Source organism: Nuphar pumila, chromosome 4 (assembly GCF_984573655.1).
Source record: "Nuphar pumila chromosome 4, dmNupPumi1.hap1.1, whole genome shotgun sequence".
NCBI lineage: Eukaryota > Viridiplantae > Streptophyta > Magnoliopsida > Nymphaeales > Nymphaeaceae > Nuphar > Nuphar pumila.
In genome coordinates, this window is record NC_143252.1 from 31,618,306 (window position 1) to 31,635,828 (window position 17,523).

Consider the following 17,523-nt stretch of genomic DNA (forward strand, 5'->3'; position numbering starts at 1 on the left):
GTAAAAAATAAAAAAGTACATTTGGGATTTACCAAAATACCCCTATCGGGTTTTTGGTTTATACAAAATAGAAAAAGAAAAAATAATTATGTATATATACATATATACGTATATATATATATATATATATATATATATATATATACTAATGTATATATATATATATAAGTATATGTATATATATATTTATATATACATAATTTAACAGGTGCTACACCTCTTAATACTCCTATGAAAGTTGGAATAAAACTTAGCAAAAATGATGGCGAGAGAAAGATCGATGCATCTCTCTATAGAAGCCTTGTTGGTAGTCTTATATACTTGACTGCCATAAGACGTGATCTTATGTTTGTTGTCAGTATGATTAGCAGATTCATGAAATCTCCTTCTAATACTCATTGGGACATAGGCAAAAGAATTTTGAGATATGTGCGTGACACTATCAATTATAGAATTCATTATAAATGTGTCGAAGATTCAAAATTGGTGGGTTTTTGTGATAGTGATTGGGGTGGAAATAGAGATGATAGTAAAATCACTTCAGGTTTCGTTTTTCACATTGGCTCAGGTGCAATCTCGTGGGCATCGAAGAAGCAAGTTGTTGTTGCTCTCTCCACAACCGAAGCTGAGTATATTTCATTGGCTGTTTCTAGTTGTCAAGCTCTCTGGCTAAGGTGGATTCTTCATGAGCTGAAGCATCCTCAATGGGAAAGCACTTTTTTGTTTTGTGACAATAGTTCAGCCATAACACTCACCAAAAATCTAGTTTTTCATGGCAAAAGCAAGCATATTAGAATCAAGTATCATTTCATTAGAGACTTGGTCAAAGATGGAGATGTCAATGTCAAGTTTTGCAAGACCCAAGACCAAGTGGCTGATATCTTTATAAAAGCATTGAAGAATGAAACTTTCAATAAATTGAGAGAGAAATTAGGTATCGTTATAGTCTAGCTTAAGAGGGGCTGTTGGAATTATAAGCTAGACTCTTCGTATTCCTCCCTCATTTTTTGGAAACTCGTTTTACATTAAGGCTTGTTGAAATTATAAGCTAGACTATTCGTTTTCTTTCCTTATTTTGGGAACTCGTTTTACATTAAGGCTATTTGTAGTTTTTTATGCAAACTCTTTGGGTTCTTATCTCATTTAATTTTTCTCCTTGAAAATGTAATACTCTTTTAGTTTTTCTATGGTAGGAATTTACTATGTAATTAAATTCTGGTTGGCCTTGAATGTTATATATATATCAGTCATATATCATCATTTTGATAAGTCATTGGAATGTATTGAAGTCTTTTGTAGCCTTCTCCTTCTCTAGCACCATTTCTGCATGTTTTTCATTTTAGAGAACAATCTTCTTCTCTAGTTTGTTGTTTTATTTCCAACAAGTTCCAGGAGCAGTAGGTGAAGCAAGTGGTCCGGTTCTCTGCGCTTATTTATGAAAATACGGCTGTTGTGTGCTCTTGCCATACCAAATTCCATAATGACAATACCCATACCCATCACAAGAAGATCCATTTCTTACCTTTAGAATGCAAATGTTGTGCCATAAGGACCTACTTAGGAAAGGTGATAGTATCCCAGCTACAGTGGAAGTCGCCCTAAGCTTGCTTCATCCTAGATCTGAAGAACGCATACTCCCAAAACAGATGCTGGCTCGATTCCTCATTGTCGAGACATAAATGATATCTACTACCTAGGTGGAAACCCAATCTCTAGTCTATATTCTGTTTTCAATTTCTTTTGTATTATAACCCATCCTGTTAAGGAGCCCCTTAGAGGCAAACCCTCTCCCCCAAAGAGTTTTGCATGGCAGCCAATCCAAGGTAGGAGGAGATATTGCTTTATACATCGAGGAACTGAAAAAAAATACCATCAGTAGTTAATTTCCATACCAATCGATGGGTTTTATGACAACAAAATGCACTCCAATTCAGCCATTAGTGTAGACAATTATTTAAGTATCCTATCCTCGGGATCGGACCTCAATACAATCTCCCACACCTTCAATCCCTCCGACCAGCACTTATTTAGTCGACAATATTTCCTTCTAACAAGATAGAGGTAGAGAAAAACAATTTTAAGAGGCATGTCACAAGGCACACGTCATGCCAAAAGAGTGTTTTGGATCCATTTCCATCACTATTTTACAAAATTCATGCACAACCAAAGCCCAGTCCTTTCATATGCTGAAACCTCACCCCTTCTAAGATTCAGACCAATTCTAAGGCCAACCATCCAGTCAATATTTTTCCAAGAACACGGTAGCCAAGGTTCCTTTTTAGTGCAAATCTCCCAAACCCATTTTGCTAAGAGTGCCATGTTAAATGACGAAGATGGTGTAAACTGAGGCCTCCCACTTTCACACATGATCGCCCAACCCACCAAAGCTTGCTTCCTTCGGTCCTCTCTTCCATTCCAAATAAAGTTTTGAAAAATATTTACAAACCTTTTCTCCACTTTTTTGGGCAAGGCAAAAATTTGCAAAAAATGGTGAACCATAGTAGAGATATTAAAACGTACCAAATGGATACGGCCTGCTTTTGTTAAAACCCGGGCTGCACATGATTGCACGTTGGCCTGAATCCGGCCCACAACCCAACCCTAATGCATTTCTCGTGAGATTTTCAAATGAAGTGAGAGTCCCAAGTATTCCATCCGCAAGAAGCTTGTACCACAATAAAAAAAATATCAGAAGCTTTAGACTGCAAGACACCTGTTGGATAATTTAGGACAAGAATTTGGCTCTTCAACCATTCATATGTAGTCTCGAAACTTCTCCAAAACACCTTATATGATAATCCACGATTTTTACATGTCCTCCAAAGCCTCCCCAAATAGCAAGAGATCATTTGTGAAATGCTCACACTATATATTAGAGAATTGACAAACCTCAAAAATACCAGCCCGACTGTCAAATTAATCATGACGGAGAGTGCCTCCATGGCCAATATAAATTAGTAGGGTGATAGGGGATCTCCCCGAGACCCCTCTTAGGCTTAAAAGGGGTTCCTCTCTCTCCATTCAATGAGACCTCGATCAAAGAGGCTTGAAGTAAACCTTTAATCCAAAAAAAATATTTGTCACCGAATGCCATATTATTTAAACAAACAAATAAAAATGTCCAATCAAGGGAGTCGAATGCTTTGTCGAGATCAATTTTTAAAATAAAGGATGACTTACCCAATACACATGCTTCATGCAATCTCCTTCATGATGAAACGCTTTGTGAGGAAGACACGAGAGAATGGATGGCCGGCTTCAATCTAGATGCCAACAATTTGGTAATGATCTTAAAGCAAGTACCAAGAAGGGACATGGGGCTGAATCTACCAATTGCTTCAGCTTGTGGTTCTTTGGGGATTAGTATGAAAACCGATCTTCTCGCGATAGCCGTTACTTTCGCATTGGAGTAGAATTCGTGTGTCAACCCAAGTAAGTCCTCTTTCACATATTCCCAATTAAGGCGATAAAATTTTACGGGAAAACCATCCAAGCCCAACGATTTGCTATTAGCTAGGGAGTGCCCAAACAACTCCCTTAAACTCCTCGATGCTGAAATTTTGAACAAGCTCTTTGAGAGCCCAACACAAGCTAAACCACAAGCAGCTCATCTCATTTCCCAGCCCTAAGCCTGGGCAAGCAAAAGTTGGTTAGTGGTTGAATGGTCTAAGCTCAGCATGTTTGGCTAGTTTACAAGCACTACTTCTCAAACCTTATCAAGCTTGTTTATTGAATGCTTAAATAATAAGCACACTTCTCCGTTGTACTCATGATCAACATGATTTGAAATGATGACAATTTTCCTCTCATCTTCATTCTTATTTGTTATTTGTCTTCTGTGTTCAAGACCAGCAAAGAAGGCAGTCAACGTGAGTTGATATTTGGAAAAGATGATGAGCTTCTTGAAACAGAAACAGTCACAGTTCCCAGGGATGATCTAGCAGGTTTGCATTCAGGTATGTTAATAGCTCTGGTGCACAGATGCACATGCATATAGCACATTCCTCAAACAAAAATGACACCAGATATGCCAATCACAAACATCAAACATACTGATAAGATCTAGGGAATCAAAGTCCTCAAGAGTTGCTATATCTAGAAATACTACAAAAAATCATATATACCTCTGATAAAGCCAATTCTTGGTTCTAAAATATTCTAAATTTGAGCTTTAGTGAATCCTCAACTCAAATTACCAAGAAAAAAAAGTGCACAAAAAAACTTAAAATCCTAATTAAGCACTCATGTTATTTGCAAGAATCCAAATCAATACCCTAAATCCTAAAAAACCCATGAATTGAAAAGAAACAAAGAGGAAGAAGAAGACCTCGACATTGGTGGAGGTGCTTGAATGAGAGAATCCTAGAGATCGGGGGAGGCTTCAACATCAGTGGGGGGTGCTCAAATGAGAGAGAGGAACAAGAAGATTCGGAGAGGCTCTGACCTCGGTGGGTGTGCTTGAATGAGAGAGAGGAATAGGGAATTTGAGCGAGGCTCCAACGTCAGTGGGGGTGCCTGAACGAGAGAGAAGAACATGAAGATCGGTGGAGGTGGCCGATGAACCAAGAGGAGGAGTGGAGGTGGTGGCTGGCAGTCTGATGGTAGTTTGGCATATGAAGGCCGACTGACGGTGTTGGCTCTACGATAGGAGTGATGTGAGAGATTGGAGAGAGATAGAAATATAACAATGGACCATCAGGAATATAACAATGGACCATCAGGTCAGTTTTATAGACGTCACTCTATAACGACAACATAATCGTCATCAATATAGAGTAAAACCCTATAACAACGAGATCTAGATCTCACTGTTAATGATCTATAACGAGATATTTTGGTCGTTAAATATAGCCATTAAAGTGTTTTAACGATAATATCTAACGATCAACGAATTTCACTATTATACATATGTCTTTAACAATGACATAACTATCATCGTTATAGAGTAAAACCCTATAACAGTGAAATCTTCTAGCCATTAGATATATTCATAAAGTGTTTTAACAACAATATCTAACATCCAAATAATCTTGCCATTATACATGTCTTTAATGGCGAGACATGTGCAGAGGCAAGGCAGTCCAGAGTATATCCAACTTGTCATTATTGATAAGCTAATAACGACGAGAATTGTGACTCTAGTAGAGTAATAATGGCAAGATATTTATGTTCTTGCTATTACCTATCAATTAGTGGGGACAAAAATCTTGTTGTTATTGCTTTATCAATAGCGACGATATTTTTTCTCACTAAAAAGGAGTCATCGCTATTAACCCTCATCCGTGTAGTGCTTCTACTGCATCGAAATAAAGTTGCAATAGCAAATTTTCTACAAAGTCAAGAAAATCTTAGTTATATTGTTCATTAAGTCTAAGTATCAATGCCAAATAAATCCGAATATGGTTTCCTGACACTCCCCGATTTGCTTTTGAGTTCCCACAACTGCTTGCAATAGAAAACATTAGCTAAAAGGGCAATGTTTTGGAAGTGATCAGGTTGTGATATTGAGAACTTCGTGTAGAATATAGTCCCAATTGAATCATAATTTGGGACAAATCTGAATCTAAACAAGATTTGGTGTAGAAGAACTTAATTATGAATGGGAACAACAAATAATGTGAATATATATATATATATATATATATATATATATATATACTGAAATACCCATCAAGGGTATTTTGGTCTTTTTACTATAATAGGCATCAGCCCATTAGGGGCTGACCACCTTTTCATCTTTTATTTTTGTACTATTTTTCTTTTTTTCTTTTTATATTTTTGGTGCAACTCCAAACTAGCGGTTGGAGCTGCTCCCAACAATCATAAATATGACCGTTGGGAGCAGCTTTGAGCTGCTCCCTTGTGGTCTCTTTTATTATAAATAGGTCATTCAAGGCTTTGTATTTTCTAACTCTCTCAAGAGAGTTTTCCTATTCAATAACAAGATATTTGACCCTTGTGTGGGTGTTGTGGCTTATTCAATCAAGCATTATACTTGATTGAAGTGTGCTCTTGCAAGTCCATAAGTGACGTGTGTTGGATTTAGTCCATTTCATTACATGGTATCAAAACTTTGGTGCTCTTAAGGTTATACTCCTATAATATCAAGAGGAGGATCATGATAACACCAAGAGGAGGATTGTGGATAATTGCATCGGGTAGCTCACTACCTCTCAATTAATTATGTATTATCTTTTTTTTCCTCTCTCTTGATTCTCTATCTTTATCTCTTTTTTTCTCATTGTAAAGAAATGGAGAATGAAAGAGAAGAATCGCCTATATTCTCGTACACCTAAATAATACAAACTATGTGATGTGAACATCCATAGTAAAGCACAAGATATAGGAAGAAAGTCTATAGGGTTTGGTGGATGATTCCAAAAAGGAGCCTAAACTCATTCTCACCAAAATTGAGAATGAAAAAAAAATTGTGCTTCAACGAGAAGAAATGTCTAAAGCCGTTTCCGATTATGAAAAAAAAAAAGAAATAGTGGAGGATGGGTCATTCCATGATCATTGGATGGCTCATCAATATTGTGGGGTGGTTCCTTCCCAATCCCACCATGGTGTTGGAGCACAACTTCATCCCACTCACTCCCACCGCTTGCAAAGTGACAAAGATTATTTTGAAAAACAGATTTCTAACCATGGTTTTGGAGAGGCAGGCTCCACGAGTTCAATGCAATAATATAAACATGCTTCAGTTTGCAAATGATGGTAGACGAGATGCAAACCAGTTGCTATCAAGTGCATCAAACCAAAGGAGCCACACCCATAATAGATTCAAGCGACCCGACGCTTAATCATTAAAATGAAGAACCAAAACAATATATATATATATATATAGAGAGAGAGAGGTGCTAGCTGCTAACTAAGTTTCTAACTAGTCACCCTAGCCTAGGAGATTTTTCCTGTTTTTCATAAATCTGTCTTTACGTATGTGTTTTACATGATTAATTTTATAGGCATCTACTTTTGGATCATTAATGGATTCCGATACTCAGGTTGGATTTTATAAGGTTTAAAAATTGACTGTCTAAAATTTTCTTAAATATTTAAAACTTAAAAAAATATGATTTTTTATAAAAAAACCATGATCCAAGTGTTGTTTTCTAGTAAATTCATCTTGCCGCACACGTGTATGCCTACATTTATGTAATAAATACATAAATGGGAAAAACTCTTCCAAAGCCTGATTAGTAGCTAGAAAAGTGGTTAGGAGTTACTACTACTACTACTACTCTCTCTCTCTCTCTCTTTATATATATATATATATATATATATATATATATATATATATATATACACGAAAATGGATTGGTGCTAAACTGCGTGCTAATATAGGATTTGGGACGAAAATGTTTTTCAGCTTCTCTGGTGCTTTTTACGTGGGTCCAGCCCTATAAATGTGTTGGGCATGGTCGATTTACTAAGAATCGACACTTGGATCATGTGTTTTCAATGAAAAAAATGATGTTGGGAGCCTTGAAAATTCACAAAGATTTTGAGCAGTTGATTTTTTGAATTTTATAAAAACCCACCCATGTGTTGGAATCAAATGCTTCAAATCCCTATAAAATCAAGTACATAGATCACATATGTACGATCAAACTTTAAAAATAAAATGAAAAAAACTCGAAAACCCCATTTAGCACGCAGTTTATCACCAACCCATTACTCTCTCTCTTTCTCTCTCTCTCTCTCTCTCTATATATATATATATATATATATATATATATATATATATAAAGTGGTGGCTGCTTAATCTCATCCGTGCTTAATGAAAAGCAAAGTGCGCTGAACGTCTATCGTGCGCACTTAATGGATGCTCAACATTTTTTTTTTTTGCATAAAACACTTTTTAGCAGTGCTAAAGGTCCCAGTTCCGCTGGGACCTCTAACGATGCTTCAAAACATTGCTAAATACCTCAGCCGGGGCCACTGTGGGTATTAATCCTATTATTTTTAAGTGCGGTTCAAAAACGCTGCTAGAAGGTTTTTTTGGCAAAAAAAAAACGCTGAGCGTCCATGACATGTGCTTTTGATACAAAATCTCATTCCTTCTGTTTGTGCTTCATACATAGTGCTTTATTGCCGCATGTTTGTCAGCCACGAGTCCAAGATTATAAAAGAGTGGCTGCTTAATTGTCATGCACAGCAAGCTCGGCTTCAGCGCTGAGCTCTTAAAACGATGCGGTGCCTTGAGAGAAAAGCACCTTGAAATCTTTTGTAGGTAGACGAGCACCCTTAGGCTTTGATGCGGCGTCGATTGCCTTATTCCTTGCCTCAGGGTGCAAAAGTGCCAGCAAACATGAAACCAATGCAATTTTTAGGCAGAGAACAGGATACCTGTATGTTGTATTATATGCGGAAACATGCAGCATTTTATGGAGTTTTATCAAGAACTTTGCTAGGAGCTAAGTTATAGTAACATGGTTTCTTGTGTTACTTGTATTAAGTTGCATAGTTTGGGATATTTGACTATTGCACCTATGATATAACATGATAATAGTGTTGTGATCTCTTGGGTGCGTGGATGTTCATTTGAGGTCTTTGTGTGAATCTTTGTGGTGATTGCTTGTATCAACTATTGGCTATATGCTATAGGAGTAATATTTGGGTGTGTAGTTTATTTTTTGGTCATATATACTATTGTGGATCATATTTGGTTTTGCCCTTTTTTTGAGTTTGGGTTGTGTGCAGGCTGAACTGTAGTTTAGGGAATTAGAGAAGTACAGAGGAGTCAGTACATATCACACTCTGTTAAGTTGGATGGAACTAGCTATGCATATTGGGTTGAGTATGCGAGAATGGTTGTTAAGGGACTTTGGTATGGAGGCTATCTAGATGCTTTTCAAAATCCATAAATCTTTTATTTTTGTTAGGGTTTAAGTTTATTATTTTGATTTTTTAAATGACATGAATATTTTATTAGGTATTTTTTGTATTTATTTCTCAATCAAAATTAAACATGATTCCATGAATATCACAACTTATAATGCATCACTATAATTATTTATTTATAAACATCCATTAAACTCTCTCTCTCTCTCTGAATGAAGTAGGTCCAAGTCTGACTATTTTTCTAGTGTAATTTACATTTAGAGGTGTCAAAATTCTTATCTATTGAATTTGCTTTGATACTTAGAGCCTCAAGTGATAAGGGAAATACATCATGAAGCAAAAGAATTATGAACCTACATATTTGTTGCACCCTGATCTATGGGCAGGTATCTGCTCCAATTTTTATTTAGTTTTTGATAGAGTTCCACATTGCTTACCTCAAGCCAAGAAATATTTCCTTTAAGAGCCTAATTGAAACAATTCATAATCCAAAAATATAGTAATTACATCAAGATTTTTTCATAAAAACATGATAAGCTGCAAAAAGATTATTATTATAAGTACATATCATACAAAGGACCATAAAAATACATGAGAAGATTTAAGGCTTAGAAAAATATGTCATTACATACACTTAGACAAAAGCGGTGCAACACTAAATAAACCATATGCACAATACATATTTTCAAGTAATCATAAGGAGGTTTCAATTAACCAATAATTAATTTTATGATGCATGAAATGCACACCATTTCCATACATTATTCATGTATTTTTATGTAATTTTAAGATCTAGAACCCATGTATTGATGTATTTAGGTACAAAGAGGCCACAATTTGAATTTCACTTGAATCAGAGTTAAAAGGAGAAAAATAAAGCATTTTTAGGGTTTTGGATCAGTTTTCGAGGTAGATTGGATCCAGATCCGACCCAAGAGCTCAAATTTGGATCTTGGATTGGATCCAAACCTTACATATCCCCAAACCCATGTGATCTAAAGTATTTTTAATAAGTTTTTACCAAAAAACCCCTCTTTCTAAGGTATTTAGGTAGTTAATTGTAAATAATAATTAATTTAGCATTTAATTAGAACTAACTTTTATTTTAGGTGATTTTTAGAATTAGGAACAAGTTAGTTAGAATAAATAGTGAAATTTTTTAGGTTTTCACATTTTTGGATGCTTTGGAATTGCTGCCCCACCCTCTCTCTCTTCTCTCTCCCTCCATCTCTCACATGCCCCTTATCCGTGTTGTTTTTCCTCTCTCCTTATTTATTTCATTTCGTGTGTTTGTTATTCTTTTATGTGCTATGTTTATTTTTTTGCAGGTGTTGTAGACTGCGTGGAAGCTTGCCTGAGTGGTGTGCCATCTACACCAACGCGGATTGGTTGTGCCTCCTCTCCATACAGCTTTCTTCTTTTCCTCATCCTTCCCTCTCTTGATTCAACTTCCAGGTGGGTGCAGCAGTGTAAAGGGGTATTGCATCCCATTGAAGAACGTGTTGGGCACAATTTCAAGCTCCATTAACCGCTCTTCCTTCCCCCTCCATCGTCGAACAACCCTCTAAGGTGAGTCTTTCTTCCCCTTTTCTTCAAGATTAGATCGAGTCAACCCTTGTCGAGTCAATTTATACCCAAGTTCATTTTTTTACTTTGTGATTTTTTTTACAGTAGAGAAGCAACTGAAAATTCTATTTATCTCTGTCCTAAGATCGAGTGAGGTCTTAAATAAAGTGTCAACCCATTTTAAATTTTGTTTTTAGCCAAATTGCAAAAATCAGGTAGACATAGTCTAGGCGGTTTTGATGTTTGTTAAGTCTAGTGTTCTAGTTTTTTTAGCAAATGAAAGTAGGTGAAAATTCATGTTTCAAACCCCTAGGTCAAGTCTAATCAGTAGATTAGTGTAAGTGAAAAATAACTTTAATTGCTGTATTTTTATTTAGTTAAATTCATTTTTTTTATGGAGTTATTATAAAATTATGTTTATTGTGTTTTAGGGGTTGTCATCTTCCCCAAGAGGATGACAACCATTGTTAGTCCAGCAAGATCCTTGTGTTTTTAGGAAGTCCATCTTGTTTAAAAAGGCATTGCTTTTAGTCTAGATTCATTGTATGTAGGTAGTCAATAGTTAGCTTAATAAGATTTTTTTTTTAATTCTTAGCTCCCAACAATTTTATTTTTGCTTGAATTCCAAGTTTAACCATGCATTTAGTAAATACTAATTAGGTCAGTATACAGTTAGATTCATATAGTTAGCCATAATATTCGTTAAAAATTCAAATTTCAAATAGAGAGCACTTTTGGAAATTCAAGTATTGGGCAATTTTTGGCAATTTAGTGGTGTTTAAAAAATTCATAGGATTTAACTTTGGAAAGGGTTGGTCCTCCTTGAATTGCCTTCCTAAACAAGAGCATCCCCTCCTCTTGTGATTTAGGAAAGTGAATTTAAAAATTACACCCCTTACCTAAATCTATTTTGAAATGATTTAAAGAAAGGGATGACATCTTCTTGATTAAGAAGGCACTTCCAGAAAATGTGTGGGCCCATATGGGCTGATGTTTTTGGCTCTACAAGGCAATTAACTCCCTCAGGTAAAGAGTGAATGGGGCCCACCTAATTCCAAATTAGCTCATTTGTATTATTGCCCCTTCCATGTAGTAACTCAACTTAGTATATCTAATTGTATATTTCATTCATAATTTAGGTAAGCTTGACTTGACGTTTTCTGTAAGCATTGCATATCATTTCCTAATTAGTTTTGCATATTAGTCATGTTAGCTAGATATTTGTCATTAATGTGTCATTGCAATTTTTAATTACTTAGCTTTTAAGTAGGTCCTACATAGGAGACGATTTTTAGTAGGTGGTAATTAACCTCTCTTTAGTATGTTGTTAGGTAAGTTTTTTTTACTCGTGGATGTCATAGCTCTGATCCTAGAATGTTGACTAATGTTTAGCTAGGTTTGAGATTGACTAATATTAATTTTAGCTTAAGTTTATATATTAGGTTAGTGTTGCATGTGTATTTGTCTTATTAATTCATGTTTATTTAGGAAGTAAGATAGTATAAAGGTTATTCTATTTACATTTTTTATTTACATTCATATCAGCTTAGGCATTCTAATTACAATATGAATAGGTTATACAGTTTGATGTGAGTACATTAGATTTAATTCTCATTGGTAATTCATGCTTGATTGTAATTTATTCCTTGCATTAGAACTAATTTATTTTGTTTTAGATCATTTAGGTTCTTGTTTTGATTTAATTTTTTTTAATAGAATTAAGTCTTATCTACTGTTTTTAGCAACACTTAGGCCTGATTAGTCTATTATTGCCTGAGTTTAGATCAATAGTACATGCATTGAATGATACTCTAGTGTTCTTTGAATTGAACTTTGAAACCCTAATTTACCATATTTGGCAGTGGTCATTTTATATGTAAATTTTCAAAGTTTTTCAGAAAAAATAGCTCTATTCTCTACATCCACGTGTTATCTGTCTGCAGACCAAAATTCAGCTCCATTGGAGTTGATTTGGTTGGATTTTTAAACATTTTTCAAAAACCGGATTTTCATAAGTTTTAATTTTGGGACAAGTAAAATTCCATATTTTGACTGATTTTGAAATGCTTATATCTGGAGTTTCCGTATGAGTTTTTGAATTCTATAAAAACTGGCAGATTCTTGCATGTGTCAGTAATCAAACAAAATAAATTTTAGAATTTTTTGATATGTTTTGGCCCTTCAATCTGCCTATTTTAGAAAACCTATTAGAAACTCATTCATGCACATATCGAGGGAAAAACAAACATTTCACTAATTAGTTAGTTTGTTGTAATTTTTTCATATTTTTTTGCAGTATAGTTAGCATAATTACAGTAGTTAGTTTAGTTAGTTTTTAACATAAATTAGTTAGTTTAATTAGAATTCATATTTTAGCTTAATTTTATTTTAATTACAAATTAGTTTTTAGTAGTTGTTTTTAAAATTAGAACTAGTTATATTTTAGCATTAATAGTAGTTATTTCCATTACTAACTTTTTATTTTATGTTGTTTTTGGTTGACAAGCATCATGCAGGTTAAAGAATATTTATGTCACGAACATGAATGCCATATTGTTTAAAATGATGAAAATGCCCCTGTGACCTGGAGAAAGCTTGAGCAGTCGCATTTAGAAGTTGCTTTAGTAAATTTTTATTTTTCATAGTGTATAACTTAATTGTAGTTGTTTAAATTCATTGTAGACAATTATTATAATAATAAATTGGAATTTTTAGATTTAATTGAAATATTATCCTGTTCCCTGTGGATTTGACTCGTACTCACCACGAAAGTGGAAAGTCGGTGTTTATATATTTGGTTGTCGATTTTCTAAAGTTTTTATTAAAAATTATGTTTTAAAAATACCATTGCAAAAGTACAACCACTAAACATCAGGCATGCGTGGAGAAGCAACTTGAATTATCATACTCAAGGGTTCGAGAAGGTTTTCACAATTATTACTAGAAGTTTAGAAACCACAACATAGCAGAACAACATCGTCCCGAGAGATGTGACTCTAGAGTGTGAAAATTGATTTGCAAGTTTTTCACCCAAGACTATATGACGATAAATATTGGATATATATTTATAAGTAAATAAATATTTAAATTTTTAGATTTTTGTCTATTAATTGATCTTTCTTTGGTTAATAGCTAAAGTCAAAGAAAAATTTAATGAATAGAGCAAAATAGACAGTCTTACATACTAGTGGATCATCTTCGTACCTCAAGAGATATCACACGAGGGTAAGTTTCTTATCCTATAAGTTTATTTTTTTATATAGTATAGTACTAAATATGTTTGATCTAATAAATTCTTAATTTGTTATTTGCAGACTGAAATAGATGGGCATGAACCGACGATGAGTGCATTTTACAAACAGATGCACACTCATTTAAATCACAAGACATTCATCTGTAGCGAATCAGAAAATATGTACCTTTATAAGTAACTCACACTTTGTAGTGCTACATTCATTCATTCTATTTTGTATATTATCAATAGTTACTGATAACCATTTATGAAAGACGTGCAAATGAAGCTGCAATCAATGGAGATTGAAAGTTCAACATCTTCTTCACAAGGAGGCCTATCGATGATGGAGTGAGAAATCTTTGCCAAGGTCCTCGAGTTGCGGTATGAACATATGAGGGAGATGGATGCATTTATCATTCCATCTGAACCATCATTTTGCAGTCAGGTCTGAGTTTCAGAGCTATCTTCTCAATTGGAGGCGACACAGGCAGAGCTTCAACAATTAAGAAGAACAAAGAATTGGATCGAGAAGAAAGGGTGCAAGAAAGAGCAGAAATAGAGTGAGAAAACAGAAAATAGAGAGAGAGAGAAGCAGCTAGAAAGTTCAAAGAGATGCAGACCTTCATGGATGCGTACATACATAACCCCCCAAGCACCTATCCTAGATCCAAACTTTTTAAACTATCTTTGTTAAACTGTAATTTTCAACCTTGCTACAATTTCTAAATTCTTCATTTACTTGTTTGAGATCTAATTGTTTTGATTCTCCTATGATGGGTGTATACATTTTTAGGATTATGTAGCATCTTAGTAAGAAACTTGACATTGTTGTGTATTTTGATTTATTCTTATTACTTATATGTGTTCACACTCTTGAATTCATGTGTTTGACATTTTTTTACTGAGTTCCTTCTTGCAGGGATGGGGTGTTGCTGTCCTGGTTTATGATCTCAGAATTATAAGATGTCTCTCTCTCTCTCTCTCTCTCTCTCTCTCTCTCTCTCTCTCTCTTGAATTCCTTATTTATTCAAGTTTATATTTAGTTAAGCAGTAACTTGGCTCACTGTGTTTTGTGGTTGCAGGAGCTTGAGTTAGAGTTCATCTTACATAATGTCTTATTAGCTAAGATCAAAAGGCCTTTTCCCACAAGCACCATCTAATATACAATTCTAAGCAAATAATTTTTGAATATATTAAAGCTCTCTTTTGCTTGCCTATTTTCATTATATATGTATATATATAGAGACAGAGAAATAGAAAGCCATGCATATGTAGTTGTTCTCTGTCATGACTAACCCTACCATGTGATCCTTAGTTACAGATACGCCAAGTGGATGGAGAGTGTCGCTGTTTCCATAAGTATCATCATGTAATCATCTCGTTATCACTAACCTTTTAACAATTTCTTACTCTCTTCCTTATTCTCCAACTCTAGTCAAGCGAGTAGACTAACTTGGAGTAATTGTATCTGTCAATGGATGTTCTATCAGTAATATCTTCATTCTGTGATTAGCTCACTCAGGTCTTGTGAGTGGTTTGCTTTATTTTTTATTTGTGCATTGACAACTATGTATCTTGCTTGTCTAATATGTTTTATTCTCCAAAAGTTTCTGCCAGAATTTTTGTTGTTATAGAATTAATTTTTTCTTTTCTAATGGTAAGCCCTTTGTGGTTGCATCTGTTGGCTATTTCTTCCCGTTTCTTCTGGCTGGTCGTGCACTGGCTGGGAGTTTCTGTTTTGAACTGGATTCATGTGAATCTATTTTTTTGCTATGTAGATATATTTGGATTTTCGATTTTAGTTAGCTGTTGGTTCCAACTTAAATTTATACTAGAAATGCTTTTTTTTCTGTAAATAGTCATTGTATAAACTGAATTTAGATGTCGGTGATTGATTATTAAGAGCATTTAGACACTGGAGGGAAAGTGCCTCCCGCCACGAGGGAGGTACGAAACCATTTTGATAGAAAAGCTGCTTTCGTGCATTTAGATGTAGGTCCCACCATATATTTCTTATAGACTGTTTGTAGTTTTTTTTAAATAATAAAAAAACAAAGTTGCAGGGTGATGAGATATCACCACCGCAAGTATACCAAAACAAACCGAACAATTTTTACACTAGGAACTCAAAGGACAGTGAAATGTTGTGCAGCAAAATTACAATGTCTCATGTTCCCAGTGCAGGTCCAACTATCTGTTGCCCTGCTGCTGACTTCCCATTTGATTTTGATGTTGAGAGCCTCCAAATCTCTCTTTGACTCTCTGAATATTCGATCATTCATCTCGAGTCATAAGACCAAATGATGAGGATCCAAGATCTCCAAATAAACTTCCATATTTTCCCCCTGCAGTTTAAGGGCCTGGCTATAAGAAGATTGCTATGGAATGCATTTGCATCCCACACAATGGCGAGATTGCCCCATGTTTTTTCATAAAGAACCCTTATGAAACGACATTCCCAAAACAGGTGAGCAAGTGATTCCTCCTCTCCGCAACAAAGGGCACATATGCTTGCCAATTAGAACCCTTGCTTCTTAAGATTTAGTTCTGTAATAACCCTATCCATCAATATCAGCCAACCCATCATCGAGGCCCTTAAGGGTAATCCCTCTCCCCATAACGCCTTCTGTGGCAGCAAAGGCACTGCTGGGCTGCATAGAGCCCTATAGAAGGATGTTGTACAGAAGTCAATATTGCTGGAGAACCTCCAACCAATGGAGTCTAGTTCCTCCCCCCACCGAGAGCAGCTGCAACATGCTCATAAGGGAAATCCATTGCTGCAAAGCCTGCTCGAAAGGTTGTCTCCTGAAAATAATATCCCAACCAGTCTTCTAAGACCATGCCTCATCAACCCTTGTGTCTGTCAAAAATATTATTTTATCAGGTATGAACCGGGTCTAGTTTATGTAATTCTTATCGGTTTCAGTTATGGTTTTTCTTATAAAAAATCTTGTCTGTCCCCAATCCGAACCCAATACCTGCATCACTTAGTCGGATTCCGGTTTGAACCCACCCATTTTAGCAGGGTTCCCACTTCCCACCTGTGGACACCTCTGGTTATTACACTACCTATATCTCTTGATATTTGAGCAAGTCTTGTTGACCAAATCTGACCCAATTGATGTTTTCAACATGGTTAAAATAAAAAGAATTGGCCTTTAGATCATATTTTCTTGATGTAAAAATATAGCTTTTTTAGGGGGGCAAAAGTGCTCCTTTTTACTCGAGCAAACAAGTAATCAGATCGAGACTCGAATACGTAAAAAAGAAGCAAAATAATGAAAAAAAAAGTTGCCCATCCTTTGTTTGAAACCTAGGTGTACCCAATATTACCCCTTTGTTATATGTTATCGCTAGACCCTTTCTCCTTTTTTTTTGGTATGTCAAGAGACATAATTCCATAAATACGTGTCTTATACCTCATTCAGTGCCAAGCGAACCAACCTGACCAGCCTAACAATTATTGGCTCCGAACACTACCCTGTGTTCAACTGCCTAAACTGTCATTGGCACTGCGCACAGTGACCTCAGTGCCAAATGTGTGGAAGCAGTCGCAGTTCAAGTAACGACCTGCATGCCCTTCAAAACCAACCAACCAACAGCAATGTCGTGACACTTACAGCCACATTGTGGCCCCTAAGCGTGTTTCCCAGGAAGCCTGCAGGTCCTTACAGAGATAAAACCCTTTTCAAAATTTATTTTACAATTCTTTTCAAAAAGTGAGTATCCTCAGAATAAAGATCACGATGGGACTCGTTCATGCCCCCCAACAATTTTTGACGGTCTCAGATCTTGGCATGTGAAGTTGGTACCTTCTTTTCTCATTTTTTGTGTCGTTTAGACATTGTATCTGCTAGGGATCCAAGATCTATTTTCGA

General features: G+C 35.4%; 1 protein-coding gene across 1 annotated transcript in view; it reads left to right on the forward strand.

The window, feature by feature from the left end:
* The window catches only part of LOC149839847 (uncharacterized protein At5g02240-like), a 28,124-nt gene extending 17,752 nt beyond the window's left edge, over positions 1 to 10,372 (forward strand). Inside the window, exons 6-7 of the mRNA XM_090004940.1 lie at positions 3,853 to 3,956; positions 10,173 to 10,372. Of these exons, the coding sequence (XP_089861066.1) occupies positions 3,853 to 3,956; positions 10,173 to 10,372 (304 nt within the window). The remainder of the gene's footprint in view (positions 1 to 3,852; positions 3,957 to 10,172) is intronic.
* The last annotated feature ends 7,151 nt before the right edge of the window (positions 10,373 to 17,523 follow it).